The sequence below is a fragment of the Manihot esculenta genome, chromosome 2 (genome assembly GCF_001659605.2).
Source record: "Manihot esculenta cultivar AM560-2 chromosome 2, M.esculenta_v8, whole genome shotgun sequence".
NCBI lineage: Eukaryota > Viridiplantae > Streptophyta > Magnoliopsida > Malpighiales > Euphorbiaceae > Manihot > Manihot esculenta.
The window spans coordinates 10,876,388-10,904,386 of NC_035162.2; the positions used below are offsets into that span (position 1 = coordinate 10,876,388).

General features: G+C 34.2%; 2 protein-coding genes across 16 annotated transcripts; both read right to left on the reverse strand.

Annotated features, from left to right (window-relative positions):
- Positions 1-577: 577 nt before the first annotated feature.
- On the reverse strand, positions 578-4,720 carry LOC110609356 (serine--glyoxylate aminotransferase). 5 transcript variants are annotated; one of them, XM_021748878.2, is made up of 6 exons: positions 4,568-4,720; positions 3,249-3,518; positions 2,837-3,121; positions 1,973-2,339; positions 1,600-1,810; positions 578-922 (listed from the first exon to the last, which is right to left on the reverse strand). In XM_021748878.2, the coding sequence occupies exons 2-6, from the start codon at positions 3,451-3,453 to the stop codon at positions 785-787; spliced, it is 1,206 nt and encodes a 401-aa protein (XP_021604570.1). In that variant the 5' UTR covers positions 3,454-3,518; positions 4,568-4,720; the 3' UTR covers positions 578-784. The 5 variants fall into 5 exon arrangements, with proteins under 5 accessions (XP_021604570.1, XP_021604574.1, XP_021604573.1 ...); XM_021748882.2 differs by having other exon boundaries at positions 3,249-3,459; positions 4,568-4,713; XM_021748881.2 differs by having other exon boundaries at positions 3,249-3,513; positions 4,568-4,709.
- Positions 4,721-7,180: 2,460 nt separating this feature from the next.
- On the reverse strand, positions 7,181-27,859 carry LOC110609570 (protein CHROMATIN REMODELING 5). Of its 11 annotated transcripts, none has more exons than XM_021749238.2 (32): positions 27,798-27,859; positions 26,351-26,524; positions 25,418-26,243; positions 25,202-25,269; positions 23,210-23,647; positions 22,110-22,334; positions 21,876-21,959; positions 20,254-20,313; positions 20,021-20,124; positions 19,726-19,777; positions 19,553-19,616; positions 19,086-19,179; positions 18,908-18,995; positions 18,691-18,825; positions 16,867-17,058; positions 16,698-16,765; positions 15,128-15,221; positions 14,906-15,030; positions 14,743-14,806; positions 14,006-14,218; positions 12,656-12,898; positions 12,444-12,554; positions 12,199-12,285; positions 11,801-11,983; positions 11,537-11,617; positions 11,204-11,449; positions 9,967-10,122; positions 9,673-9,850; positions 9,399-9,580; positions 8,618-8,971; positions 8,441-8,534; positions 7,181-8,322 (listed from the first exon to the last, which is right to left on the reverse strand). In XM_021749238.2, exons 3-32 carry the CDS (start codon positions 26,115-26,117, stop codon positions 7,838-7,840), a joined length of 5,268 nt encoding a protein of 1,755 aa, XP_021604930.1. In that variant the 5' UTR covers positions 26,118-26,243; positions 26,351-26,524; positions 27,798-27,859; the 3' UTR covers positions 7,181-7,837. The 11 variants fall into 11 exon arrangements, with proteins under 11 accessions (XP_021604930.1, XP_043810144.1, XP_043810143.1 ...); XM_043954209.1 differs by having other exon boundaries at positions 26,441-26,524; positions 27,798-27,842; XM_043954208.1 differs by lacking the exon at positions 27,798-27,859 and adding an exon at positions 27,467-27,791 and having other exon boundaries at positions 26,441-26,524.
- Positions 27,860-27,999: the final 140 nt, after the last annotated feature.

A 27,999-nucleotide genomic window follows, 5' to 3' on the forward strand; every position in this document is an offset into this window, starting at 1 on the left:
AATCATGTAAGAAAATTTAGAATGGTGAGGCCATCTCTCCTGTCTACGTCGTGGAATCAAAAGCTACCGAATGAAGTAGCATGAGCACTACAAGAAATTAATTTTGTTATTCAAAATTAAAACATGGTTTAGACTTTTTTATTATTATTATTATTATTATTATTTATCCAATTGTCCTATTAAAATTTGTGTTTCTCAAAATTTATTATGTTTTTTCGATTATTAATTTTTATATGTAAACAAAAGTAGAGAGCTCTATGATTTAGTTTTCATCAACTTGAATCCTAAATTTATTTGTTTCAAAAAAATATACAATGGATTTTTAACATTTACAATTGGTTATATATATGGTGTTGAAAAAGAAAGAAAACCATAAATATACTAGAGCATTTCATCATTGCTAATTTAACCTTGCAAGAGATGAAATAGCTAATGTTTATCAAACATGATTTACTGTTAATGCATGTAAAAAAAATAAATAAAAATAAAAATAAAAATAAACCCTTATCAATGAGCTGGTCAACTCATCAAGATATTGCTTAGAAGATATAAACCAATGTAGTGAGAATTGATAAAGTTGCAAAGAAGGAAGAAATTAAATCAGATTGTGCTTGAAAGTTGAAAGTGTTTCAGGTACAGGACAACTAACAAGTAAAGATTTACATAGGACATCGTTTGACCGTGGAAAGAGTAGGAGCATCAAGGACATTATGCATATCTTTTTTTACAGAGTTTCCTGAAGCCAACAGAGAAAAAAGAATAACTATTATGGATGGAAGACGAATCAAATCCTGGAAGGGATTAAGGGAGTGTTGTTCTGCAGGTAGGCACAGGCTGCTGCTACTCCGCTTCCAAGCTTAACAGGGTAACCCACGTCCTTGAGTATCATCTCCACTCCAGCAAGACAACCCAACAGTTGCAACTGAAAACACATGTACAAATCAATGTCAGACTCTCAACCATTTTCTCCTGTGAGTTGTAGTTTCCATGCTTTATTTGTTTCATGAGAAAATTTGTCACTGGTTCAATAGCAATTATTTAATCATTATATTACAAAAGCTGAAAGCTGCAATAATTGAACAGATCTGATAGCAACTATAGATGACTAGAGTAAATTATAGTAATGATGAGATGTTAGAAGACAGGAAAAAATACAAGTATGATTAGGCAGTTCATATGTATGTGCAGGAGCATTAAACAGTTCATAGTGCTTTAAGACTTTGATTCACTATTGAGCTCCAGCTCAATATAGAAGAACTGGACCCGTGTGTCTAGCCAAGCACTGAGCCTTGTGACTGACAACAAAGTTTTGTCATACAAATTTAAATGCAAAATTTAGTTTTACGGTTGATTTACCTACTATCAGTTCAGTAGTTCATGTTCCTTAACATGTCAACGAATCAAATGCTTCAACTCCTATATGTTTTCTATCTTAAATGTTAAAAGTCAAACTATGAAACCATAAAACATGATATTTTTCCCAATACCGAAGTAATACTTCACAAGAATTCTAAGATGAATGAAAGGTAAGTATTTTAAAAACAGAACTGCAACATGTACACAACAAATTGAAGGATAGATATAGGAAATGAAGATTACCTCATTCAGGTTACCAAGATGCCCTATTCTGAATACCTTGCCAGCTACTTTGTTGAGACCCAAACCTAAGCTCAAATTGTATCTTTTCCATCCTCTCCTAACAATTTCTGAACTATCAATGTATGGAGGAACGAGGACAGCAGTAACTGTGTCACTGAACCATTCCTCCTTTTGGGTGCAGTTCTTCAAGCCCCATGCCTCCACAGCAAGTCTACATTGTAAGATTTAAGACATGTTAACATCATTCATTATCCAATTACCCAAGAAAAGAATGGGAAAAGTTTTATTTATACCTTTAAAGAAGTTATGTCTGTAATTACACTTCTCTATCATTTTGCTAAACTTATAAATGCCAAAAGGAAAAACGACTCACCTTGTTGCTTTGCCCAGACGAGCATGCCTTGCAATCACATTGTCAAGTCCTTCCTCAAAAATGAGATCCAGAGCTGCTCTAAATCCATAGAGCAACTGGATGGATGGGGTGTATGGCCAATATGTTCCGAGCTTGTAGAACTTCAAGTAGTCATTCCAGTCGAAGAACACCCTCACAGATTTTGCAGTCTTGGTTGCTTCAAGTGCTTTGGGGCCAGCACATACAATTCCCATACCGGTAGGAAGTGAAAGCGCTTTCTGGGAGCCAGTTAAAGCCACATCTACTCCCCATTCATCCATACGGAAATCAAGAGCACATATGGAGGAGACTCCATCAACAAGAAAGAGAGCTGGATGACTGTAGTCATCTAAGAATCATGGAAAACAAACAAGAACGAGATCAGATATTGGATGATATTCAAGAACAAGGTGAAACGAGGCACTTAAACTGAGAAAAACAGGATTATGAATTGGAAAAATAGATGAAACAGAGCAAATCAGAAGATTTAGGCAAGTCTGTTCTGTCAACTTATGCACAAAAACTAAACCAATACCTAGAAAATGACTACCAAAATCCAGAGATGATAAATCCAAATGCTTCTAGTATTACAATCACAATAGCTTCCCCCCAAATGAAGTCTGCAATCCTTATTGATGATCTTGTCAAAATGAACATAATTATATAGTGGTGTCTCCAATTCCATATTTTAGCTAATTAGTGATGAAAATGATCTATGCTTAATCTGTTCTGAGAGGCATAAGAACCATCTGAGCAAGCTATATAGGTATTAGTAAGTTCAGTTAAGATGTCAAAGTTTTCATATCAGAAGGCACATCACTGAAAATCATTTGAACATGTGCTTACCAAGTATTCTTCTCACTTCTGCCAAATTGTTGGTAACTCCAGTTGCTGTCTCATTGTGGACAATGCAAATAGCCTTAATAGTGTGTGCAGTGTCTGCTGCCAATTTTGATGCCAGAATGTCAAGGTTGGCACCTTGACCCCACTCACTTTCGACGACATCAACATTAAAGCCAAGGCGCTGCTGCTGATCGATCCAGAGCAAACTGAATTGTCCAATCAGGAAAGATACAATCCGATCTCCAGGAGACAAAGTGTTGGTGAGTGCACTCTCCCATGCACCAGTACCTGAACGAAGACAAAACTATCAACTAACACAAACTAAGATTAGCAGAATATATAAACTTATGCAGCAGATGAATCACTTGTTTCAACGAGTCATGAATTCTATCTTTCTATAAAAAATATGCAATACCTGTGGTTGGGATAAGAAATGGAGTTCCTGTAGTAGTCTTGAAAATTTTCTTGACATCCTCAAGAAGAGTCTTTGTCAAAGCAGGAACAGCTGGAGAACGGTAATCCTCATTGTTCCTATTCATTGCTCGAATGACTGGTTCCGGGATATTAACAGGCCCTGGAACAAACAGATGGTTCCTTCCTGGTCCGTAGACGTAATCCATCTTTCCCTTCAAGAAACCGACCAACAAACTAAGTCTTAATGGATTCCACCGTCAAAATACCTTCACTAGAAGAATCCAAGGCGGAAATCAGTCTCAATTTTCTGAACCTTAGTCTTCTATCATTAATAACATCTGATTAGAGTCAAAACACTAGGAAATCCCAATTGCAAACTAAGTCATTATGCAAATATAGTAACTTCTCAGGAAAGAAAGCTCAATTTCATTCAAAAATCAAAACTTCTTCATCTTATCAAAAGTTAACCATGAACCAAAGAGCAGCCAATTTCACTATTCCCTTTTCCAAACTAGCTAACCCTTAATTGGATTTTAATTTTATTGTCTTTTGGATCCATAAAAGCACATATAATTTGAACTGGAAACTCATTCTAATATAGCACCTGTTACGAAAAATATAGCTTGCATGAATTTATCAAACAAACATGGTAGCATGCCACTTGAGCAGGAGCAGAACTAGCTTCATAGCATGCGGGACCATGGCCCCAAAAACTAATGAAAATTAAAATGTTAGTGCATATTCTTTTTTTTTTTTTTTTAATTTGGCTCTCCAAAATTTTATTTTTTCTCTTCTCCCGGAACTTCTATATAAATTTTATTTATGCCATTTGATTTTGATCCCATAATTTTTTATATTGTTATTTTAACCCCTATATTTTTATCAAAATTTCACTTATTTTCTTTTATACATTAATTTTCGTCCCTTTAAAGATGAAATTTTAACCATGCTCATGCACTCGAACTTGATAATTAAGAAACATGTCCACATAGCTAAAAATACGCAGGAAAAGGTAAAAAAAACTTCATTTTCAAACAGGAAATGCTTATAAAAGAATAGATGCACATTTATTGGACAAAAACTAAAGGGAGAAAAGTAAGAACTGCAATAGTTTACTAAAACTAAAATAAACATAAGGATTCCATGGGGTTATTAAAAGCACTACACTTTTCATGAGAGAATTAAGACCAAAACAACATGAACAAGTGGAAGAAGAAATTGAAAGCAGCAAATCCCAGATACAGAAAATCAGAAACAACCAAAATAAGGCCATACTTGTTTTGTATATACATAAGAGAAAGAAGATGCTGAAGAATTTACCTGTGATTTTGGTGGGGATTCCAAAGATAGCAGAGAAGTTGATTCTCTGCCTCTTTTTTCCTTTGGTTTGGCAGAGTGCGAGAATATGCGCAACAAAAGCCAAACAGAGAATTTGGTTTTTTATAAGAGCGCGGGAGAGCCGATGCCAATCAGCTGCCCATTCTCATTGACTCTCTTGGATACACGTGGCAGATAAGAGTGAACCAATCAGAATCTTGCGGCTAAGAATTGATGACGTAGAATTATTTCTGGTCTATATCAGCAATGTACTATAATGTATTGTTGTTATCTTCTATTTATTAATTAATTATTATTTTCCGTATTTGCATATTTGCCCTTGTATTTTTGTAAACTTGGCTATTTCCCTCTCTATTTCTAACTTCATGATGTCTCTAAGTTACAAAGAAGTATTGAAATATTAGACCAAATCTCAAACACATGGATCCTTCGCAATAACGATATTAAAAATTAATTAAACACTAATAGGGTATGATCGATTAATACGCAACACATCGAATTTAAAAAAAATTTAATAAATTTTATTTAATTTTTTTAAATTGAATTCGGATCGATTCGTATATTAAAATGTTAATATATAAATAAAATGAGGGAGAGATAGAAATACGGTAAAGTATTGGACAAATAATAAAAGAAAGAAAGCTTATTTTGTGAGAGGGCAGTATGAGGTTGAGAAAGCAATGTGAAAGATAATGTGATAAAGGGTTTCCAACCACACCCTTTGTTATGGGAATTAAGACCACACAACAACACTTTCATCTTCTTCCCCATTTTTTCTGACTTAAATATAAATAATTTGTCTAGCTAATGTTTTGTTTTGTTTTTATATCATGGTTGAGACTTGGACAATCCAGAATTGCAAGTTATGGATTATTTTCTACCTTTTTCCCCTTAGTTTTGGCCTAACCTTGGAAGCTATTTTGTCATTTTGCCATCATTCTATTCGTCATGTACAATTTCTATCCACAAAAATTGTGAATTTTTGTCTAATTTATTTCTTTTTCTTTTCTTATACTGGCTATTTTTTATAATACAACTAAATTCTTTATTAAATAATGGAAATTTGTTTATCAAGTTTGAACTTAATTTTAATTAGCCAATTTCAATCTAAACATCCATTTGTTGCTAAAAAGTATTATTATTTTTTTTGAAATTTTAATATATTAAAAAAATTAATTAATAAAAAATATTTTTCTAATTATAAGAAAAATTAAATTAATTTCTTTTATTAGAAAGTTATATATAATTTATTAATATCTTTTATTTTTTAATATTATAATTAAATAATAAAAATAAATTATTTTTTAAAAAAATATTTTCTAAAAATAATTTTAAAAATATTTTTCATATTAATAACATATAAAATGCAAGCCTTTTAAAGTAAAAACACGTGTGCACTCTTGGTGTGCACCTTTAATCCAGATAGGAACATAGATACCAACCTGATCTTTTAAGACTTCCAATTGGGAGGATACACGAGCCTTTTTAATCTGCACAAAATCTTCGACTCCGAGCTCCTAGAGCTAGAATTTTGTCTTTCTAATATCCATACAAGACTTTAAACGCATAATACATGACAATTTTGACACAATGCGAGATTTAAGAATGGAGTGATTTTAATTGGGTAAATATTAAATGAATTAATTGTCCAATATTAATAAATTATCTGAGAAACTGTTAAAAAATATTTTTATCCAAAAATATACATTATACACAATTAAATATAAATATTTTTTTGATTTTCGAAGGGATTTCTTTTTATTTTCTCTAATTTTCTAACTCTACTTGCAACTCTAACCTTGACTTCTTTAAAGAATAAATCCAACTCCGTTAATACTTCATTTATTAAGTCAAGCTTTTACATCATTGCTGTAAATTCTAATGCAATTCCACATATTAACATGTATTCCACATATTAACATGCATTCACATTTTACGATCATCACACATATTATTTTTCTCCAATAAATCGAGGTTAAATTTAGTATTAGATCGAAGCCAATTAAATCATATATATTTAAATATGTGACCTTTCTTTCCAATATGTCAAATATAACAAGAAAAGGTTTAGAATGAGATAAGCATATGATTCTAAATGAGAAAAGCAATAATTGAGGTAAGTGAGAAAAAAAAAACGAGTACAAGCTAAACCTTTAAAAGTTCTCATTGAATGGTGCATGAAGAATTTTGGTTATACAAATAAGATAAATATTTAAATTGTAAGATACTGTAATTCATACTGAATTTATAAAATTTAAACTTATTTGTCGAGTTTATTGTGATTTTCAATATAAAAAAAGGGGGAAAATAAAAAAACAACCCCTGCACATTTCCTTGTTTTTATAATGACAAATAGTCAAAATGGATATCTTTCCTCCGTTTTTTCCCTTTTTTCCAAAGAAGGGGAAAAAGAGATGCAGTTATAATGGGCTGATAGATGAAAGAATACTTCAATGGTTGCAGAGCTTAAAGAGAAAGAATAAAAAAGCCATCCTGAACATCAAACACTTGCATGCCTGCCATTACAACATTCACAACTTCAAAGAGGAAGCACATGCTAATACGTAGAGTCATCCAGCGGATCACCTTTCAACAGGATTCAATATTGCATTTCTATTGTAATTTAAAGAAGCAAATATAAAAACTTATATTCATTCTACACAATTTATCCCCAACACAAGCTCCTTGATTTATGAATAGCGACAGAAAAAAGGTAGCCTTCTGTTGTCAGATAACAAATATACATTACACATTATTTCCTAAGAACTAGATGTGGCCAAGAAAAATGAAAAATTATTGAAACTCCTTTCAGTATCAGAAGGGGAAAACAAGGATTCAAAACTGGGCAAAACTGATGTACACGTTTCACATTGCACAATATATGTCATCAGTCCCCTTCATGTGTGTATACTTCAAATTGAATTAGCTGCTAATATTTCTTCTCCTAATTTTTCACTATATACGTAAACAAATTACTCACTCATTTCCTAATGGACAAAAAAATTGTTGCAAGAAGCATCCATCTTGCTCCTGTTAATTGGGTTTGGCCACCTTCTCCGCCACCTTTTCACAGATGAAATTGCCCTTCTGATCAAAAGCCTGTGATCAGCAACGCAAGAACAAAGAGGAATATGCAGGTTCTTATTTTGATGTCGAAAATGAATATGGCCAATGGCTGATGCTGTGATGCGACCAAGGGAAAGCCATAGGAATCAGCTTTCAATCGGCTGCTCTTTCTCCCCTCAAAAGCTACTACTTTATCCCTGATGAGTAATTTTGTCTTGGTGGAAAAGAAGTTTGGCGCATCCGTAAAGGTCTATTATCAGATGGTGCAGCCCCAAGAATACCCAGTGAATTAGGATCCATTAAACGGGCACCATTACTCATTGGTCTCTGCAAGGGGGGTTGAAACTGAGGATGAGTATCAGCTTCAGCTCTTCTTCGCCGTTTCCATGCTTCAAATTTCCCATTATCATGACCCTTTTGAATTGATTCTGACACTTGATAGGCATTCACATTTTTATACCCTCTTTGCCTCTCAGCATGGCGCGTTAGAGGAAAACAATTGGCATCACCGTCTCTGTCTACTGGACCAGATGCAGAGCCATTCACATGGGAGGGTCCAACCCCCGCTTCCTCTTCCTGCTTTTGCCTAAGTTTAGAATATATCTGATGAAGTCTCTCCCCTGATAAATTTGAGAAGGTAGAAACATAGTTCCATAATCTCGTAGTCATCCCTGCAAAAACATTTAATTAAAGGAAAAACTTGAGACGGAAGATAACAATAAGAGTGAAATGAAGAGAAAAACAAATTCAACTGGAAAAATGAAAGAATAACGTGAAAATAACACATACTATCTTGCCGATAAAGCTCTTCCTCATACTCTATGACAATTTGGTCTATCCTCCGCCCAATAAGCTGTAGGTATTTCCGAATCTTAGAAAGAACCTGTATAAAAAGTTGAACACATAATTGTAGTATACATAAAAAATAACCTAGATGTTAAGGAATCAAAGCTACGATGTGCCTACCTTTTCCTTTGGAAGATCAGCACTGGTAGTCTGAAGCCTTTGAAGACGTCTAAGGGTTTTAATTTCACCAACCATGACATCTTCACACCATTCCATCCACTTCACTTCCTTAAACTGCTCACGTAATTCCTCATTGTCTGACATTTCACCCTCCTCTTTCACCAACTGTTCAGCTCTCTGAGGTTTCTGAGGTCGATTCTTGCTGGCATTGGCACTGACAGATGCAGAACTATGTTTTCCTTTCTTGATCCTGGTGCGAGATACTGGGATGTTGACAATGTTTTCCTTTTGCTTCTTGGAGGCCTTACGACCCACCTTCACATTAGCATTCTTCCCACCAACCACAGCAAGTTCCTTAACATGTAAAGGGGGAGCGGAGTGAGGAAGAAGTAACAAAACACATGGTTAATGCAACATCAACATCAACACAAGGGATGCACTAATGACATTACTAAAATTATACTAATTAATTAAGTACCAATATGCAATATCAAACTATCAGTCTACAAATATACGAAGCCAGTTAAACGGCTTTCATATAGTTGCAATGATAGTAATTGTTCAAATGATAAAGGCACAAAATAGAAAACGAAATTTATGAGAAAGTTGAACAACATATAGAATGAGGAAGTCATAATGGCAAAATAAAAATATGAGCCCCATGGCATAATAGAATGAAAGAAGGCACAGCAAGACAAAATTTCTCTTCCTTAGTGGTTCACTGCATCATTTAAAATGCAGCCAATTGCTAAAACCATTTTGATTAGCTGCAAGTTATTACCATTTCCAGGAGTGCATTAGCACGGTCCCTCAAATTTGGGGCACGTGGCAGGAAGGTCTCATGGTGTTGTAGCTCCGCTGGAGCAATCTTCTTTGACAGGCCAAGCCTTTCATCCAACCTTATCTTTTCCCAATTGCCAAATCCATGATAGTGTATTCCCAAAAGAAACCTTGCATCATCAACTAAGAAAAAAATCATAACAAGTTAAAATTAGAAAAAAAAAAATTGCTTCTCACTATTAAGGAAAAAAGTTCAATAGAAGGGAAACCCATACTCTGATTCCAGCCACAGCCCTTAGACCAGTTTGAAGGTTTGAGATACATTAGAACCCGAAATTGTGCAATGGGGTTTTCATATCGACTAATTCGCTTTGCCAGGAGCTGAAGTTGTTGAACACGGTTCAGCAGATCATTAGCCTTCACAGGGACACCGAAAAAGTCTAGCAAGGGACCCTATGGTAATCACCACAAAATATAATTTAGAACAGCTTGCAATACCCATTTACTCTATGAAAAACTTGGAGCTGATCTACAGTACACTGAGAAAAGATCATTGAACAAAATGATACCTTTGGATCTAGATTTCCTCCATCAACTGCTTCTTTGCAACCATCTATCAGAGCATCAAAAAGCTCAATCTGTGCATCAAGTGGAGCTGCTGCCACTGACCCACCAAACTCAGCAACTATTAAGTCTATTTGGTTCACATTCCCAAATTTCATAACCTATTCCAGGGAAACAAAAGATAAATGAATAAGGAAATCCAAGGTAAAAGACAGCAAAGTCATCCGAATCGAATTATCTCACAAAAAAAAAATGATGCTAGATTGATCCATAGACATATTACCAAAGATTTGTCAAAATGGCAAATCATCAGAATGCATGCCCAACAAATGCAAGAGCTTCAATCAAGTAGAAGAAAGAAAAGCACTTATAAGTCCCAAATTTTCCTTTGACTTCCAAATTATATCAATTGGTTTGACTTTAATCTCAATTCTTTCACCAAAAATATGAAAGCATTTAAAATAAATCCAGCTAAAACCCTAGTGAGTCATGAGAAATAAGATGACAATGCTCCCGTCTTTAATATCTAGAAATTTAAGAAGTCCAATGTAACTGAGAGAGACACTTTACACCTCACTTTAAAAAAAAAGTGATTTTCAATCTTTTGGATCAGTTATACCTGTTGTTTATACTCTAGCCTCACAGCCTACAAAGATCAGGTAACATTTGGCCAAAATTCCAAGGACTGACCATAAATATCGAACTTTATTATAATGATGCAATCTCAGTAGAACCCAAACACAATCAACTCAACAAAGCGTAATATCAAACTAGGACAATCACATGAGCTTAATCATATTCCGAGTGTGTGCAGACTCAGCAGCAAAATTTTCCGGGTCTTGCCATCTTTCCATGAGAACCAATTTTATCATGACATAAACATCTAGAAGACTGAATCAACATATCCAACACAACTGCGTAATTCAAAATTAGTTAGAAATAAACTTACAGCAGAGGCTGAACTAAAGATAACTTGAACTAGTGGAGATTAAATTACTAACAAACATGATATTCAAAATCTTCCCCAAAAAGAATAGAGAAGTGAAATTTCAGAAGATGACAAAAGCATCAATTCAGTTTATATTAATTCAATTTGAAAGATGAAAGTGTTTAATAAAATTGAAAAACGTAGAGAGAAATTCTTTTAACATAACAAAAAGACAAAAATATTGTAGAGAAACAAAACTTTTCTTTCTTTAATCCTCTTTGACAATCTAAAGACTTTGATAGTTGGAACAATACCGCACGAGAAAAACGCAATGCATCTCTCTTAGACAGATTCCCTTGTGACCATTCTCTCACTTGGGCAGATGCTCCATCAATCATAGGAACTGAAGGGGCAGAATGATCTGCTTTGCGACGTTTCTGCACTCGCTCCTGTGGTTCCAGAAGCTCAGAATTTTTCTTTTTCCTTTTGCTACTTCTCTCAGATTGCTTAGCCTCAGTATAACTCTTGTTGTTCCTAGCAGCACGAGGGGCCAATGCTTCCTAAAAGGGAGCATATAAATATTAATATTAAATACAACTGCAAAAATGATGAAATGATGAATAAAATTCAAAAATACAAATTCATACTTCAGCTTGGGCTACTGCTTCAGGTTTTATCCAACGACTCCAAAAACTCCCATCATCTTCAGCACTACAGAAATTGGCAACCTACACAAACATAATTATCAAAAATAACAAAGTTAGTCTGCGATATAAATTGAGAGCACGGCACCCCTTCTATGTTCTCCATCATCAATGTTAAACGCAGAAGCCATTTGGATACAATAGCAAGGAAAGTATAGAGAAGCAGCATGCCCAAAACATCAGTATTACAGATGATCATTTTCTTACCTTAAAAGCACTCAACAATTCATGCCCTTCCTCTCCTCCAGCTTCCTCATCTTCAACTTTCTCTGCTCTTTCAAGAATTTCATCAATATCCATACTTAATAATCTCTTCTTGCTTTCTTCTTCATTCCTATCTTCTTTAAACAGTTCCTCTGCACCAAACCTTAAAATTGCAGAAAGCTCATTCTGCAATCATATAATGAAACTGTTGTATGAGCACTGATGCTAAAAGACAATAGCACCATAATTTGGTAAATAAAAGGATGTTAGAATACTATGTGAAAATCAGACTACAACGTGTTCAAACTACAGCTGATAGCCTAAAGAGATAGCCTAGGAGCTTACTTATGCAATACTACAGAAAAGTTGAAACTAGAACAATATTTTTAACATCTACTTACTTTGTCAAAGTTACTCCCTTTCTTTGCTTCTTTCTTTTCCAATCTACCCTCTGCATTTAATTTTTGGATCACCAAATGATCAAGAACCTATGAATAACACCAAACAAAAACATGTGAAATAATTGGCTTACAAAATGGTATAGAAGCATACACAGAATATGCACACACAAAACACATTTATGGATATGCAATAATGTAAATATGCAATGAGTGAAGAAATTTTAAAATATATCATAGTGAACTACCATCTTTTTCTTTGCTCGCTCCAATATATCCTCCTCAACACTTTTGCTCGTGACAAATCTATATATGTTAACTACTTCTTGTTGCCCAATCCTATGAGCTCTACTCATTGCCTGACGCACAATCAGAAAAAATAACAGATATTTTCTTCAAATAATTCAGTCAGAAAAATGATGAAATAGAAAACAGATAACTATATCATTGCATTCAAAACCTGCAAGTCATTTTGGGGATTCCAGTCTGAATCAAATATTATTACTGTGTCAGCTGTAGCAAGATTGATGCCTAGGCCACCAGCCCGAGTTGAAAGGAGGAAACAGAAATCATCACTGCCAGGTGCATTGAAGTGATCCATAGCCTGCTGACGCAACTCGGCCTTTGTACTACCATCAAGCCGTTGAAATTGGAAACCCCTAATCGACATATATTCTGCCAGTATATCTAACATTCTAACCATCTGAAATAATTTACCAACAAAACATTTAGTTAATCACTTAATATGCCAGAATCTATAAAAGATGATACCCTTCTGCACCAGCAGAAAAATCCAAGAGATAGAAAAATATCACAAAAAAATCATAAAAGCGTGTGTCAAATCATACCATTGCTCATTCATAAGTTTCTGCAAATTGATAGATAAATGCTAGCTTTTACAACTTGCACCAAACTTTGGTAAATGAAGATAAAGAAATAATAGAAACTGAAAAAAGATGTATCACATAACTTTAATTTCACATAAGCAGATCTCATGATTGACAGTTCTGTCCACCACTCAGAAACTTCAGTTGCAGAATGCAATCTGGCAGGCTACCAGGCAGTACTCGGGTGTCTGCACTTAGAGGGTGCTCAGCTTACCTTGTGGCAATCATTTACAAACTTAATTTAAGCTTAAAAGCATTTAAACTTTGGAAAGTGGATGTTTCATTAATGTGCTTATTAGTTGCTGATAAATTGTTGATATGTTTGGTAAAATTAGCTTATAAGCACATTAATCATTAAATTACCAAAAAGGGTATTAGATATGTTGGAATTGATGAGATCCCATGCTCCAACTTAACGGAGGTTGATACGGAAAGTAAATATTTATATTTTACAAATTCCTATTTAGTTGTGTAGCATAACTTTTAGGATTTGCTAGAAGTGATTTTAGGGATCTTTCTGTACAAATGCTGAAATACTTGAGAACTTATAAAAAAGGTGCTTATAAGCACCATAATGAAAAGTTGATCTCCCAACTAGCTTTTTTGTTGGTTTGGCCTTGCAAGCCGCAAAATTGTCATAAATAACCATATGCTTAATTTTAGAATTCATAAGTTAATTTGAGCAGCTTATAAACTAAGACAAACACATCTTAAAACTGTATCCCTTCCAAATTGACTAAATTGAATATAAATCATGTATACCAAATTGAAATGTACAGTTCTAACTATTGTGCTCCTTCATAACTATTATGACCACTATTAGCTTATCCATTTGCCACAAAGAAGAAGCTAACACAAAAAGAAAGCATTATTCCCTTCATAGACACTATTCTCATATCAACTAAAATTATTCTGAAACAAACCTGCGAAAAAATCAGAACACGATGTTTTGTCTCATGCAACCTGACAAGCAACTTGTCAAGTATAACCAGCTTCCCACTGCTCAAGATAATTCTCTCCAATTTGCTATTATCATTAATGCCAGAATCCCCACCATAACCGTGATCTGCACTTTCAAATAGGAAGGGATGATTGCAGCATTTCTTTAATTCTACTACAATATTTAAAAGTGAAACCTGCAATTATAAAAGGCAAAAACATGCATAAGTTTTTTACAAATTACAAATAATAAGAAGAACATCAACAACAAGGCTAAAAAGGTTGATACAAGCAAACACAATTTCAACCAACAGACTAAAGTGCCATTTAGAATTCAATCAGTTAATGCACACTTCACTGCCATCAACTTTCCAGAGTTAACAGAATTTTGCTGCCTATCCCAAGAGCATCCTGCATTTCGGACTCCATAAAATTTTTGGCAATGGTACAAACTAGGGCTCAAGTCACCAAAACAGAGCCATTCTTGATTTTAACAAAGCAAAAAGCTAGCAATTTACCAGAATATTGGAAAGTAGAAAAGAATGAAGAAGAATGAGAAACAGAAACTCAATATTTATTCTTACTCGAGTACTATTTTTATAATGTTTTAACTGTAATACTTTACATCAAAGATCAATAAACAAAACTAATCAGGAAAGAGCTTTAGCATAAATTCCCAAGGCTATATATTTTCCAAATAAAATTCAAAGAAAGTATTAACCTGATTCCCACGAACTCCTTTGTTTAGGTCATGAAAGTTGCGTTCCAAAATCCATTTATAATACCTACACAATACAAGTCCAGCAGCAGGTTGCACAAAAAAGTCAATAACAGATAGAATCAAGAACTATTCGAGACTCATCAGAAAATGAAATAGTACACACTGTTTCTGGAGTGGGGACATCTCAACCCTCAGAATACGCTCAATCTTTGGTGGCAAGGATTTCTCTACATCCTTGATAACTCTCCTGAGAATGTGAGGTCTCAATTCCAAATGCAGATTGGCAAGCTATAAGACAAAATAAATAGACTTTACAGTTCGTGAATATATAGATAAATGATAAGGCATGAAGAACGTTTTGCAACAAAGCACCTTTACAACATACCTCATTTTCATTGAATGAGCTAAGGTTCTTGTAATTCTGAACAAAATCATCCTTGCTCCTAAACTTATCAGGATCAAGGAAGTGAAGCAGAGCCCTGCATAATTCAAAAAAGAAAGGGTCATATAAGCTGAGGAAACAAGCATGATTTGTTGCCATCAAAGGAAAAAATACAAAGACAATATCATTAAAATCATATTTGCATTTGCTTCCAATGAAGCAAAATATGATCCAGATTAATTCAGAAGGAACCTGAAACTTATAACCTACAAGTTCCAAACTGATTCCCTTCATTATTATAGAAAATAATATGAACATCCAGTAATTTAAATTAAAAATAAAATAAATTAGGATAATTTACATTATAGTCCTTGAAGTTTAGTAAAATCCACAACTTAGTCCATGCTTGTTTAATAGTCCATGAGTTTTTATTTTATTGACAAAATAGTCCTATTAATTTTACCGTCAGTCAATTCTTAATTAAAAAAGTCGACTCAAATTAAAGAACTAAATTATTATAAATATTAAAATTATAAGGACTAAATTGTTATAAATTATTAAAGTTAAAAGGATTAAACGGTTGTAAAAAGTGAAATTTGAAGGACTAAATTGTTTGACTTAACAGTGAATTTTAACAGAATGACTATTTTGTTAACAGTCATTCTGTTAACAAAATGAAATCTCATGGACTAAATTGTTTAGGACTAAAATGATAGGGACTAAATTGTGGATTTTACTAAACCTCAAGGACTTTGTTATAAATTACCTAATAAATTAAATTAAGAGCTATCTAATTGCTTACATTTCATCCACTGATTTTGACTTAATTTGTGTAACATATGCGATATTAATTTCTCATCGCAATATTTACTATGCTTTGAATGAAGATATTTGTTTCCTAAAAAATAATTATAATTACTAGGCTTTCATATTCTTTTCAAATTGATATCAATATTTCTTATTTCAACAATAAATTGAAATATCCATATTTCTTAAAGCTCTCTCTCTCTCTCTCTCTCTCTATATATATATATATATATATATCAATATTGATACAAGAAACTTATTGCAGATACTGATTTCAACTACATAAAACACAAAAATAATTTATGCACTCTACGACTTGAAATTAGAGACTGTTTGGCATTGTTACTAGAGCCGCATTTCAGAAAAACATTTTCTTAAATATATTAGTTAAGAAGTATTATAAATTGATTTAAAAATAAATTTTACACATTCTAGTTATAAGAACGCTAAAATAACAAAATAGCTTTTTCTAAACTATTTTTTCCGACAGCATCTAGAATGGTGCTTTCGCTAAAACCGCTTTTTGGCTCTTGAATCCCAATGGCAAACAGAAACCTAAGCAACAACTATCAGAAAATAAATGAGGAGGGGAGAATTAATGTCCCCAATAAATGATTATCAGAGTAAACCAGGGAAGAAAAAAAAAAACAGTTTTCTAAAATTTTTCAGAATCCAGTTAACAATTGCATCAGGGTACAAATTCTATTCCAAAGTTCCTTATTCATTCTTCACAACCAACAACAATCATACAGAAAGAAATTAATACCATAGCTCTTCCACGCTGTTCTGTAATGGAGTTCCAGTTATTAACAACTTGTTCTTGGTGCTGAATTCCTGAAGAAGTATTAAATCCACCCATCCAATTAAAGCCAAATTTGATGAGCACAGCAAAAATGCCAGCAGAATAATTCAAGCATTCAGAGATTTAGCATTACCGATAGAGTTGTATACAACTGTGCCTCACTATTCTTTAACCTATGTGCTTCGTCAACCATGAGATAATTCCATTTGATCTTCGACAGGACTGCCTTATCCTTCAGAACAACTTCATATGTACTCAATAGTGCATTAAATTTTATGGGCCTCCCAACCTTTTTGTCATTGTAGAATTCGTATTGCTGACAAACCTGCAACAAACAAATTACATAGCTAATTTGAAAATAGAACCTGCAAATACAAGTTCAAATAACAAAAATTTATTACACATTTAGCAAAGCTTATAACACCATCCACAGTAGATATATATTAAATGAATTGAATAGCAATTAGCAGTAGTGATACTTTTTGCAAGCTTCAAATCAAAACGATGATAAGGCCAGATTCCAAAGATTTGTGTAGGGATAGGGAGCATTTCTTTCATTCAAAGCTATTGAAATTGGGAATCAATTTGTAAGACCTGAACATACCGAAAAGCTTAAGGTGCATTTAGTCACAGAAAATAATTTTCTATTTTTTTATCTCCAGCCAGTTTTGTTTCCTCCATGGAAAATTGGGAGACATGTTCATTTCATGTAATATTGAAAATTATTGTCAATTGGAAAAATTAGAAAATATGTTCAAATTATCATTATTTTTTTGTAGAAAATATCTTTATTTTTTTTTATAATACTCCCACCTTAATTTTTTATATTAATTTAAAATAAGAAGAAAAATTCATGCATCTTATAATAATTTAAAATAAAAAGAAAAATTTATGCATGCTTAAATATATAAGCATAATTATTAAAAATCATATTTTGTTTATGAAAAGTCTATCCATACACGGAGTTCCATGTTTTTCACTTTAGAAAACTGTGTTTTTCAATTTTTTAATATAATGAAGAAAATATTATAGAAAATAATCATTTCAGTGTTTTCCATTTCCTTTATAAAATTTAGAAAACAGAAAATTTGTTTTTCATTTTCCAATTAGAGTAAAAAAGTTAAAATGAACATGTTTCCTAGTTTTTTTAAAAACAAGGAAAATTTTTTAGAAAACAGGCATATTTTCTGTAACTAAACACGCCCTTAGTTTCTTCTTTTCCCCTTTGCCCAATCTGGTTTCATGGATTACATAAAAACTATAGTCTATTTATCCTTTAACTGTTCAAATCTCAAGGCTTTGTCCCCAGAGAAGAAATCCTGTAAAGGTGGAGAGTTTCTAAGTAACCAGCACACTACTCCACGATAGTATTATCATTAGTCATGGATGCCTTTACAAGCATCAGGATGAGGTGCTAGATCAGGAAATATTCTGTCATCAATTACTCTGGCTTGCATCCACAAAGACCCATCAAAAACTACAGTATCTTTTCTCTGCACTGACTGAAATGTGGGCTAGTCCTTACTAGAAAAGAAGCTACGAGCATGCCTAAATTGTAAGGTTGATTCTATCCATCTGCCCCAAGAATAATCAACTAAAGCATTGTCATACACTTGAACTGCGAGAAGTCTTTAAATGAAAGGAGAGATAGAAAACCACACTCAACTACAAGCCATTATCAAGCTTTAGCATGCAAATATCAACTGTCGCAGTAGCATAAGCACAAAAAATGTTTTAGTTTTTCAAATTTGATAATGTTATATCTAAAGAGACATATTAGTATCACCATGCACTTTTCAACTTATATATAATCCTAATTACTAATTTGGAAATATTTAATCATCACACTATCCAATTCATCAACTTGATTTGAAGGCCAATCATGAATTCGAAGTGGAATCCAATCTTTACAACCTCAGTTCAAAAGACAATGGACACAAGTCAAAATATGACTCACCTCTCTGCTGGCACGTGTACCAACATATACAATAACATTCATGTCAGGAAGCCACTTCCTAAATTCTTTAGCCCAGTTGGACAGAGTGGATAACGGTACAACAACAAGAAATGGCCCTGGTATTTGCTGTGCATTCTGCAGCAGAACAGCATATATTATGTTTCTTAAATTAATTTTGAAAGAATAATTAAAACAATACAGAAAAATAAAAGCTTACCTGTAAAAAACCAAGCACGGAAACTGACTGAACTGTTTTCCCAAGGCCCATCTCATCAGCTAAAATGACATTTGTATCATTTCTCCAACTGTCAAACGTCACAAACTAATTACAAAATGTAACAAAGCAAGAACCTAGAGACACCATTTTATTTGTCAAGCAAAGTACTCGAGCATACCTATTAACAAGAAAATTCAAACCCTCAAGCTGATAATCACGAAGCTTTCCTCCCCTCAACCATTCTGGCTGTTCATCAAGCTTCCTTAAACTTTCTAAACAAAACAAATGATAATGCATTAAATTATATAATCATCAAAGGAAATATCATGTACAGAATTTAACACATAGCAAAGACATAACTACAGAATTTATGTAAAAGAAAAAATATTTCTATATCAAACAAAGCAGGAAATAAGATTATCAAGAGAAGAAGGAAAGCAAGTAAATCCAGAAGTCAATTTGAGAGGAGGCTGTGTTGGCAAATGATAATAAGAGCTGATAGTTAGAACAATAGGAAACATACAAATTTAGGAAGAATTTATCCACACAAATATCACCCAATACAGACAGAAGGAACAACAGCTCATCTACTGGTTTAATGTTATTGTAATTTTCAAAATGAAAACACCCCCAAGTAATACAGACCTTTGCTTTTCTTGCGCTGGAGATCCACCATTTTCCCTTGCATGGCCATTGCAGCCTCACGTCCCTGCCACATAATGAAAAATTATATAAATCATGGCCTCACATATCAGGCAAAATTTCCAAGCTAGACCTCATTATGTCAGGACAAACGCACAATTAGACTGATGCTGTACCTTGTATTCATCAATTGCATCTTGAGCAAATTCTATATCTATATCTTTCTCCCTGTACGATATTAAGTACAACCATGAGGGCAACTCTAGGAATTATTAAACACTGGCACTCAAGCACAGTTAAATCAGCATTCAAGGGTCTAAAGAGTAATTAGCACAAACAATGTTCAGTTGTATGTCTTAGGCACATAGAAGGAAATAGAATAACTTAAATTGGAAAAAAAAATACCCAAAAGAAGGCAATCAAAAAACCAGTAGCAGTCAAAAAGTATAGAACTAGCATAGTTAGGTATACCAGGTTGCTTCAGCATAAGATAGTCCTTGCCACTTGACCAAGTACTCTGGCACAATATTACCAGAGCTATCTTTACTGATTCGGTCAGAAATAATCCTCTCCACCTATCATGAAATGGTTGAATTATTACAGAGTAGAGTTTAAAAAAAAAAAAAAAACAAAGATAAGTAAACCAATATCCAAGAAAATAACAGAATGTCAGAAGATCCCAAAAAAAAGCGACAAAAGCAAACCTGACTATTTTGCTTGATAAGATCCAAATCCATTTCCTTGCTCACATCATTGACCTCAATCTGACAGTTAGATACAGCAGTAAATATGTCAGATCACATAATTGATTGTCAGATAGATTGTGCGAATGGGACTAGAATCAAATATGAAAAGCAGTTCCCTAACTTAGCCAAGGTGCCACATGTATTTACCTGCAGTCAAAATGGCAGTATTCAACATGAAAGCAATTAGGATAATTCCTAAAAAGAGATTCGACAAATAACATATTGAGATAATGTAATATAATTGAAAAATGTACTGTATATTATATGCTCTGAACAATGAAGGGTTTCATGTGAAGGGGCATAAGGGAGCATAAGGATTTAAGCTTAGGCAATGTATATGCAGCTGTACTTTTTTCCCCACTATTAAGAAAAGTGCAGGTTGCTCTGTGAAATAACATCCACATACTGCTGAACACTAAAAAACTCTCATCAGTCTGAGTTTGGATCATCTATTTAGTGAAACACATGGCTATCATCACACCTTTCCATTATGTGCTTAAAGCATTTTGGTTTGCTTATTTTCCATCCTTCAAATTTTGGTCATGTTATTAAGAGCAAATTCTACATTTCCACAGAATAAATTTTTCTATAATCTATAAAACCACCTCAGCTTTAAAATCCATATAGCAATAAATAAAATTTGAAAAAAAAAATCCAGCAATCAGGAAATAGACAGTAGCATTTGGAATGAATGTTGAAATGGAACAATGAACTTGTCTATTTTCTTCTTCTTTTGCTACATCATGGTCAATCAACTCTGTTTCCAAATTTTGAAACTCAAAGCATAATGTCCTTATTTTTTAACATCATGTGTTTCACATTTGCATGTTCACATTCATTGTTATTGGCCATAAACTCAACATGTGTCTGTGGTGTATATATATATAAGTAATACCAAGAATTAACAGCCAAAATATTAATGGCTTCTTAAAAGAAACATACTTAGATAACCATTGCTGCATAGTTCTGTGTACTTTCCTTGGAAAAGATATCCATTTACTTTCTTCCCACTGTAAATTCTTGTAAATGCATTTTTCATCTATTTATTCACAACTAGGCAATACCTTTCTTATACTTTACTTCCTCCAATGCACAAAGGTTGCCCACTATTCCTTTTTAGGATGTTCCAAAATGCATGCGCATTTCATGAAGTCAGAAAAAATAGATTGGACTGGACATCCTACTCTACTCCTCATTAACTCCACAGCAAAATGTTTGTTAATATAAATATGTATATTTTTCAAGGTAAACAACTGTATGGAAAGAGAGAAAGAACAATTTTTCTACAAAATAACCAGGGACATAAAACAAGGATGAAATGAAATGTGTGAATTGGCAAAGAATTAATTATATTTGTCTTAAACTGTGAGAAAATGAAGGTAACAACCTTGTTGTTACACTGGGATTGGAAAATAATGAGGGGCATTGGAGGAAGAATGGAACGCAAAATATGAGTCGTTATAGCATTACTTTGTGTTTTCTTAGACGATGTCAAAAATTGAAAGTGATAAGCTTTTGGGTACTAAAGGAATAGCTGACAAATGATAAAACTGTTAGCTTATTATGACAAGAGGCATTACCTCCTCACGTGTAAGCATTCTCCGATACTTCACATCTTCATTCACTTTTTTTGTGTAGTTCAATACCTTCTTAAAACCACTCAGCTGAAAGTACATACAAACAGGGCATTTAAAAAGCAGACGAAGAAATGGAATAATAAAAACAATTCTCAGCAGAACCATATGTATAAAGGTTCATACAACCAATTACACCTTAAAATACAAGCAAGAACAACATAAAGAATACAATCATACATTTTGTAAATCGGCAAAAGATTTCCACTGGCAGTGCAAATGTGACTGGCCTTTCCATTTGATTAAAAACTCCAATTCATTCCAATCTGGTTGAGAATCAAACAAGAGGCTTAACAGAACAGGCTCCGCAGATTGATTGTTCATTAGAGCTTCTTCAGCCATGCCTTTTGGCTGATGCCACAGCACTCTTTCAATGGCATCACCATCTTCCTCTTCGGTTTCATCCTAAAAATATAATTTGGCAGCAAAAATGAAAACACAATCACAAGGGAAAACATTACATAGAACTTAATGACCTAATAACATAATCCCCGCTCAACCAGCAATTTAGCCCCCGAGTTCAAGCTAGAATCTGAAATCCGAAGTATAAAGACACTTGCCAACCAGGAATAGGGGAAAGCTAAAAAAAAGTACCTTAAAGATCTAACACAACAACCAGAGAGTCAGGAATTTTTACTGTGACCAATTTCTATTCAGCATTCATCACTTCCACAAAGGTACACTTTCAAAGTCGACATAAGCTTACACCAAATTATACCCTTTCATTGACTAAATCAGTCAATATCTCATAGGCCTAAAAGGAATATGTCAATCATTCCTAAAAGCTTTCATGGTTTGTCCAGCATAAAAGCAAATGCATATGCATAATGCAAACAAGGAAATCTGCAAAACCAAGCAAATCTGCAAAACTAACCTTAGCTACTATAAAGGAAAAGCAAATAATTTTTATAGTAAAAAGAATACGTCAGAAAAAAGATGAAGAAGAAGAGATATGAAGTCAAGGACGAGGAATGTGGCAAAGACCTAAAGCATGTCCAGTACAGAATTGATTGCATTGAACAAAACACATCTACTTTCATCCCTACCAATTATTGACAACCTGCATAAATTATGTGCATCTTCTTCTAACTTGATGCCAAAACTAAAAAGATAAGGGGAAAAAGAAAAAGTAAACCTAAGAACATAGGAATAAAGGTCAACTTAACCTTAAAAAAGAGGCTCCTAGTCAGAAATATGGAAATGTTAGACTTGTAAGTCACATGGACTCCTTGTTAATTGATTTATCCATGTGATTGCACAAAATTATACTGACTACTGACCTTCTGGGGCTTTTTCTTCTTCCCTTCATCAATTTCTTCACTTTCTTCACTTTCAGCATATGATACCTTTCGAACAGACCTACTAGACATGCGAACCTCATTATTTCTTCCACTGAGAACTGTCGACATAGTGGATCTAGCATTAGATTTACGGATGTGCGCTCCTCTCCTTGCCATACTCTTAATATCTCCATCACTTTCACTGTCAGAGTCCTCAGCTGAATACTCATCCTCTTCAAATGATGTTTTTCCTCTCTTTTGTAGACTTGAAGCATGAAATGACTTGCTTTCCCTAGCAGATTTCGTATGACATAAGCCTTTACCTCGTTGCCTACCCTTGGGCTTTTTCACATAGTATGAATCATCTTCATTTGAGACATCCATGTCATTATCAACATCATCATCTTCATCTGAGTCTTCACCATCCCAGTCTTTATCCTGGTATTAGTGAAAAACAATCTATCAGGATGCCAAAGGTGTTGGCTATATGAAGTCAGAGATTAGATAGATAATAAACATAAAACATACTTTTCATGAGGAGTGCATATTTCCCATTCAAAATTATCAATAAAAAATTTGCATTAATCTTTTAGCAAATCACCTACAAAAATTAAAAAAATCAAAAACTGAAGTGAGAAGGGAAGAACAAAATAACTTTTTCAAGTTTCCTCAACTATTTTTTTCATGCAGAATTATCTTTATTATTATCTTCAATAAATAAACTCAGATTATTTTGCCTCATTCTCATAACTGGAATCAAGTTGTCCGTGTAACTTTTTGGGTTTCTTCATCCCAATTCAGAAATCAGATTTCCAATAATCTATTTGGGTTTGGTTCTGTCACAATCAGTTATTATAATACAAGAAGATTTCTGTGTTTGCTACACCTATCAAGACTCAAATTATTTGAGTGGTCCAAAGTTCCAACACATATTTTCTAGGATTCTCCCATGCCAAACACTCGGTCAAGAATGGACCAAAAAAGGGATGGTAAGCGTGGGGGGTGGGAGCAAAACAGAAGAACATTTTCATATTTCAGACAAGCAATTTGGTCTATGTCCAGCATCAGTTTTTTCAAGGCTTTTGTATTCCATAGTCCATACCACATAAAAAGCAACTTGCGATAAAATAAACTATGAGGTCCGCAGCTACAATCTATAAGAATGAGTCCAACAAGCTAGAGTTAATACCGCAACGAGTAAGTTCAAAAATAAATGACTGGTTTCTCATCATCCACCAAAGATCTAAATAAATTTTCATTTCACCAAATAACATGCAAAAGGACTCCTGGGTTGGCAAATTCACTCTATCAACTAATCTTCTCAAGTTATCCCACAATCACATCCTACTACCAGCTTTAAAACCTTATGAACCTTACTTTGAAATTTAGAATTAATTTTTGGATAGATACTCGAAACTATTTCTTTTACTTTGATATCCAAATTGCACATCCTCCAAAAAGTAGCCATGCGAACCAAAAATCAGCATTCACCACAGCTGTTGGGTGCCCCTCAAAGCCACTTTCCACAATCCATTCACCTTTTGTAATCACAACTAAATTTCTACCATCATTCTCAAGTCTAAACCAAAGACTAAGCACCTCTCAATTTTAATCAGCATTTCAATCATCATAAACCACGCCATGCACATTTTGACTCGCACATGAAAACAAATTAAAGAACACTATCAAATTTAGAAGACTTCATTCTGCTGGTATCATATCAACATGATTGCAAGGGGTAAACTACTTACGTGATTCCTTTACAACACTTGAAAGGACACAAAATCTGGTATCCAAAGTTGTCTACACCAAATTATAGAACCTAAATAATATCTGCTCGGTATGCAATGTTAAGAACAGAATATCAAATATGCACCAAAAACATGACTGACAGGTATGTCAATCTGTTGCCATGGTTACCAAAGCAGTGAAAAAAAAAACAAACCAACAAACAAAATAACATCAAACTTGTAGCAGTGCAAGAACATTAACCTTGTTCCCTGCATGGCCACTAGCAACACCATAATCAGGGTCAAAGTCTGCATCCTCAGGATCATCCTCTGCAAGCAATTAGAAGAAAAGATTCAGTGCCATCCAACAAAAGTAACATGTTACTATTAATAACCGTATACTATGAGTGGATCTCATATCTTGTTTCAGAGCGGATATTGGTGACAAAAGAAAATACAGCAATAGCAAGTAAATTACCATCTTCCTCATCCTCTTCTTCGTAATCAGCATCGTGGTCATTGTTATAGTCGCCATCATCGTCTTCTTCATTATTGTTTAAATCTCTTGAACTCCTAGAGAAGTTATTACTAACAGAACGCGACCTAGAATTCAACCCATTTGAGTGGTTAAATCCTCTGTAATGCATAGAATCACTTTGATCTTCCCCGTCCTGTTCATAGTATTCATCAGACAACATTTCATCTGCAGGCACATCTGAGTGGCCCTTTTGCCCCCTACCAACTTCTTTTTGCCCATCATCTTCTGACACTAATCTATCATCCATTCCATCTGACACATCATCCTCTGACACTTCTACATTTTTATAGTCTGATTTTGCCTCATGCCCAGAATCAGATGCCGCTTGAGCAACCATAGGTCGGCAGTCCTTCCAGAATGTTGAGCCCCATTTGCCAGCTGTATTTCTCCTTCCTGAAGACTGAACATGTGAATTACTCACCCCACCTTCATTGTCAGTAGCTGCATCACCCTGCATCCCACAAGCATCTTCCCCTTCACTCTCATATTGTGCATCCATATTGATATTGAATTCTCTCTCACTTGAAGTAGCATCTATGTCTTCATTCCCCGCCATTCTACCAATTTGCTGTCCCTGGCCTTTTTCTTCCAGTACACTATGTGAAACTGTTTGGTTTGTATAGTTCCTAAAAAAAGCCATCCTACAACATGGAATTTTGCAAAAAATACTTCCAACCTCTTACCACCAGATATGTGTTTTTGATACAATGTAGCTGGCAGCTTCTTCTTGTCAGTTTCCTAAAATGTCTCCAGAAGGCCTATGATTCTAAAGAAGGAAATAGAAGAATCAGAATAAATCATCAATTTTAAGGCATCAATATGGACTGCAATAACACCAATAACCAAAACACAGCAAGGAAACAGAAACACAACCAGAAGTTCCTATGTCAAACTGTTTGGTTCAGATAGTTCCTTAAAAGAGCTATCCTCTAACGTGGAATTTCAGAAAAAATTACTTCCAACCTCTTGCAGTCAGATATATGTGTAGCGTACACAATTTAGCAGGTAGCTTCTTCATGCAAGTCTCCTGCAATCTCTCCAGAAGGCCTATGATTATATGAAGCAAATAGAATAATCAGAAGAAATCATCAGTTTTAAGGCATCAACAAATGTACCAGAAAACCACTAATAACCAAAACAAAGTAAGAAAATAGAGGGAAAAAAAAAACAGTTTGTTCTCAATTGGAACTTCACAAAAGTTCTCAAATAAACCAGGGAAAAGAAAAGGTTTTTTCACTTCTCAGAAGAAGGGGAAAGTGGACAAGGGGGAAGCGTGTAGTATGCTTTCATTGAGTAAAGGCAACCATTGAGGCATTTAAAATCAGCTCCATTGATTCTATGACACATTAATTAACTAGATGCATTAGATGAATAAGATTAATGTAAAGGAGACTCTGATCATAACTTGAAGTGAAAAGGACGAAATAACCCAAACGAAGATGCACACAGAAACTCCACTTTCTGCCCAGTTTCAGCTTCAAAACCAATAATTAAAGACTAAAACAAACCACATACGAGTGGCTAAAAGAGTTCAAATGAAACCAGAAATGAAATAAGCAAAACGTCAGAATCAACGGAGAGTCAACAAAATTCACACCAGAAAACAACCTGAAACTAGAGGAAATCCGATCCTAGCAATCGAAAACACCTCAACACACAACCCAGAAACTAAAAACAAATCAAGAAAAAGCAAACGACGGATCTACGAGCCAGTAGGCAACAGCCAATGAAATAATCAATTGCGGCTCTATAAACTCCAATTTAGCACTCCCAAAACACAAAGAGCACCCTATACTTGAAACCGCTAACGTAGAATTCGCAACAATACACACTGAAATAGGATTCAACAATGCAAGCGGATGATTTAGACAGGGAGCTAACCTTTTTAGGTGACAGAAAAAAATAGAAGAGAAAGTGATTCGAGTATGGTTAATTTAGGTCAAAGTTCATTCAAAAGGAGACAATGAGCATTTTAATAATCGGGCGCACCTATCCACTCGCCGGATAGTCAATCGCCGGCGAATAAAATATTTTTTGAAAAAAAAAAGAACAAAAAACGAAGTCGTTTCGCGTCCGGGTTTCGGTTTCTTAAGGATTCGGGTTTGGAGGAGGAGTTGTCTATCAGCAGCGGCGGTCGCTAGAATACGCCGGACCATGAAGTTACCGTCGTTCCGATTTGAGCGGAAGACGACGAGGTGATTTTGGATTAATCGTCAATTGGTCCCGTGAGAGGAGAGGGAAAGAGATAGACACGTACAATTTTCGTTTTTTTTAGAGAGAGAAAGGAAGAAAAAATAGCTCGTATTTTCTAGAGATTTACCCAAGGAAAATTGCCTTTGGAGAAACGCGTTTATGGTTTCATTTTTCTCTCTCTATTTATCGCTTAGAAAAAATAAACATTATTCAAACAAATAAACATATCAGAAACATAGCCAAAAACAATTTCTCTCTCTAATTTTAGTCTTACGGGAAATAGCCAATGCTGTACGCCTACGTGGCGATACTGTTTTTGGAGTAATCGG

Bases quoted from the DNA above. Each gene is read 5' to 3' on its own strand.
- LOC110609356 (XM_021748878.2), bottom strand. From the start codon at position 3,453: ATGGATTACGTCTACGGACCAGGAAGGAACCATCTGTTTGTTCCAGGG. The intron at 3,122-3,248 runs GTATTGCATATT...GTCTTCGTTCAG, and splicing joins ATTTCTTATCCCAACCACAG to GTACTGGTGCATGGGAGAGT. The intron at 2,340-2,836 runs GTAAGCACATGT...CATGATTCTTAG, and splicing joins AGAAGTGAGAAGAATACTTG to ATGACTACAGTCATCCAGCT.
- LOC110609570 (XM_021749238.2), bottom strand. From the start codon at position 26,117: ATGGCTTTTTTTAGGAACTATACAAACCAAACAGTTTCACATAGTGTA. The intron at 9,581-9,672 runs GTATGGGTTTCC...TTTTTTTCTTAG, and splicing joins GGGCTGTGGCTGGAATCAGA to TTGATGATGCAAGGTTTCTT. The intron at 8,323-8,440 runs GTATGTGTTATT...ATGTTTTTGCAG, and splicing joins AGAGCTTTATCGGCAAGATA to GGATGACTACGAGATTATGG.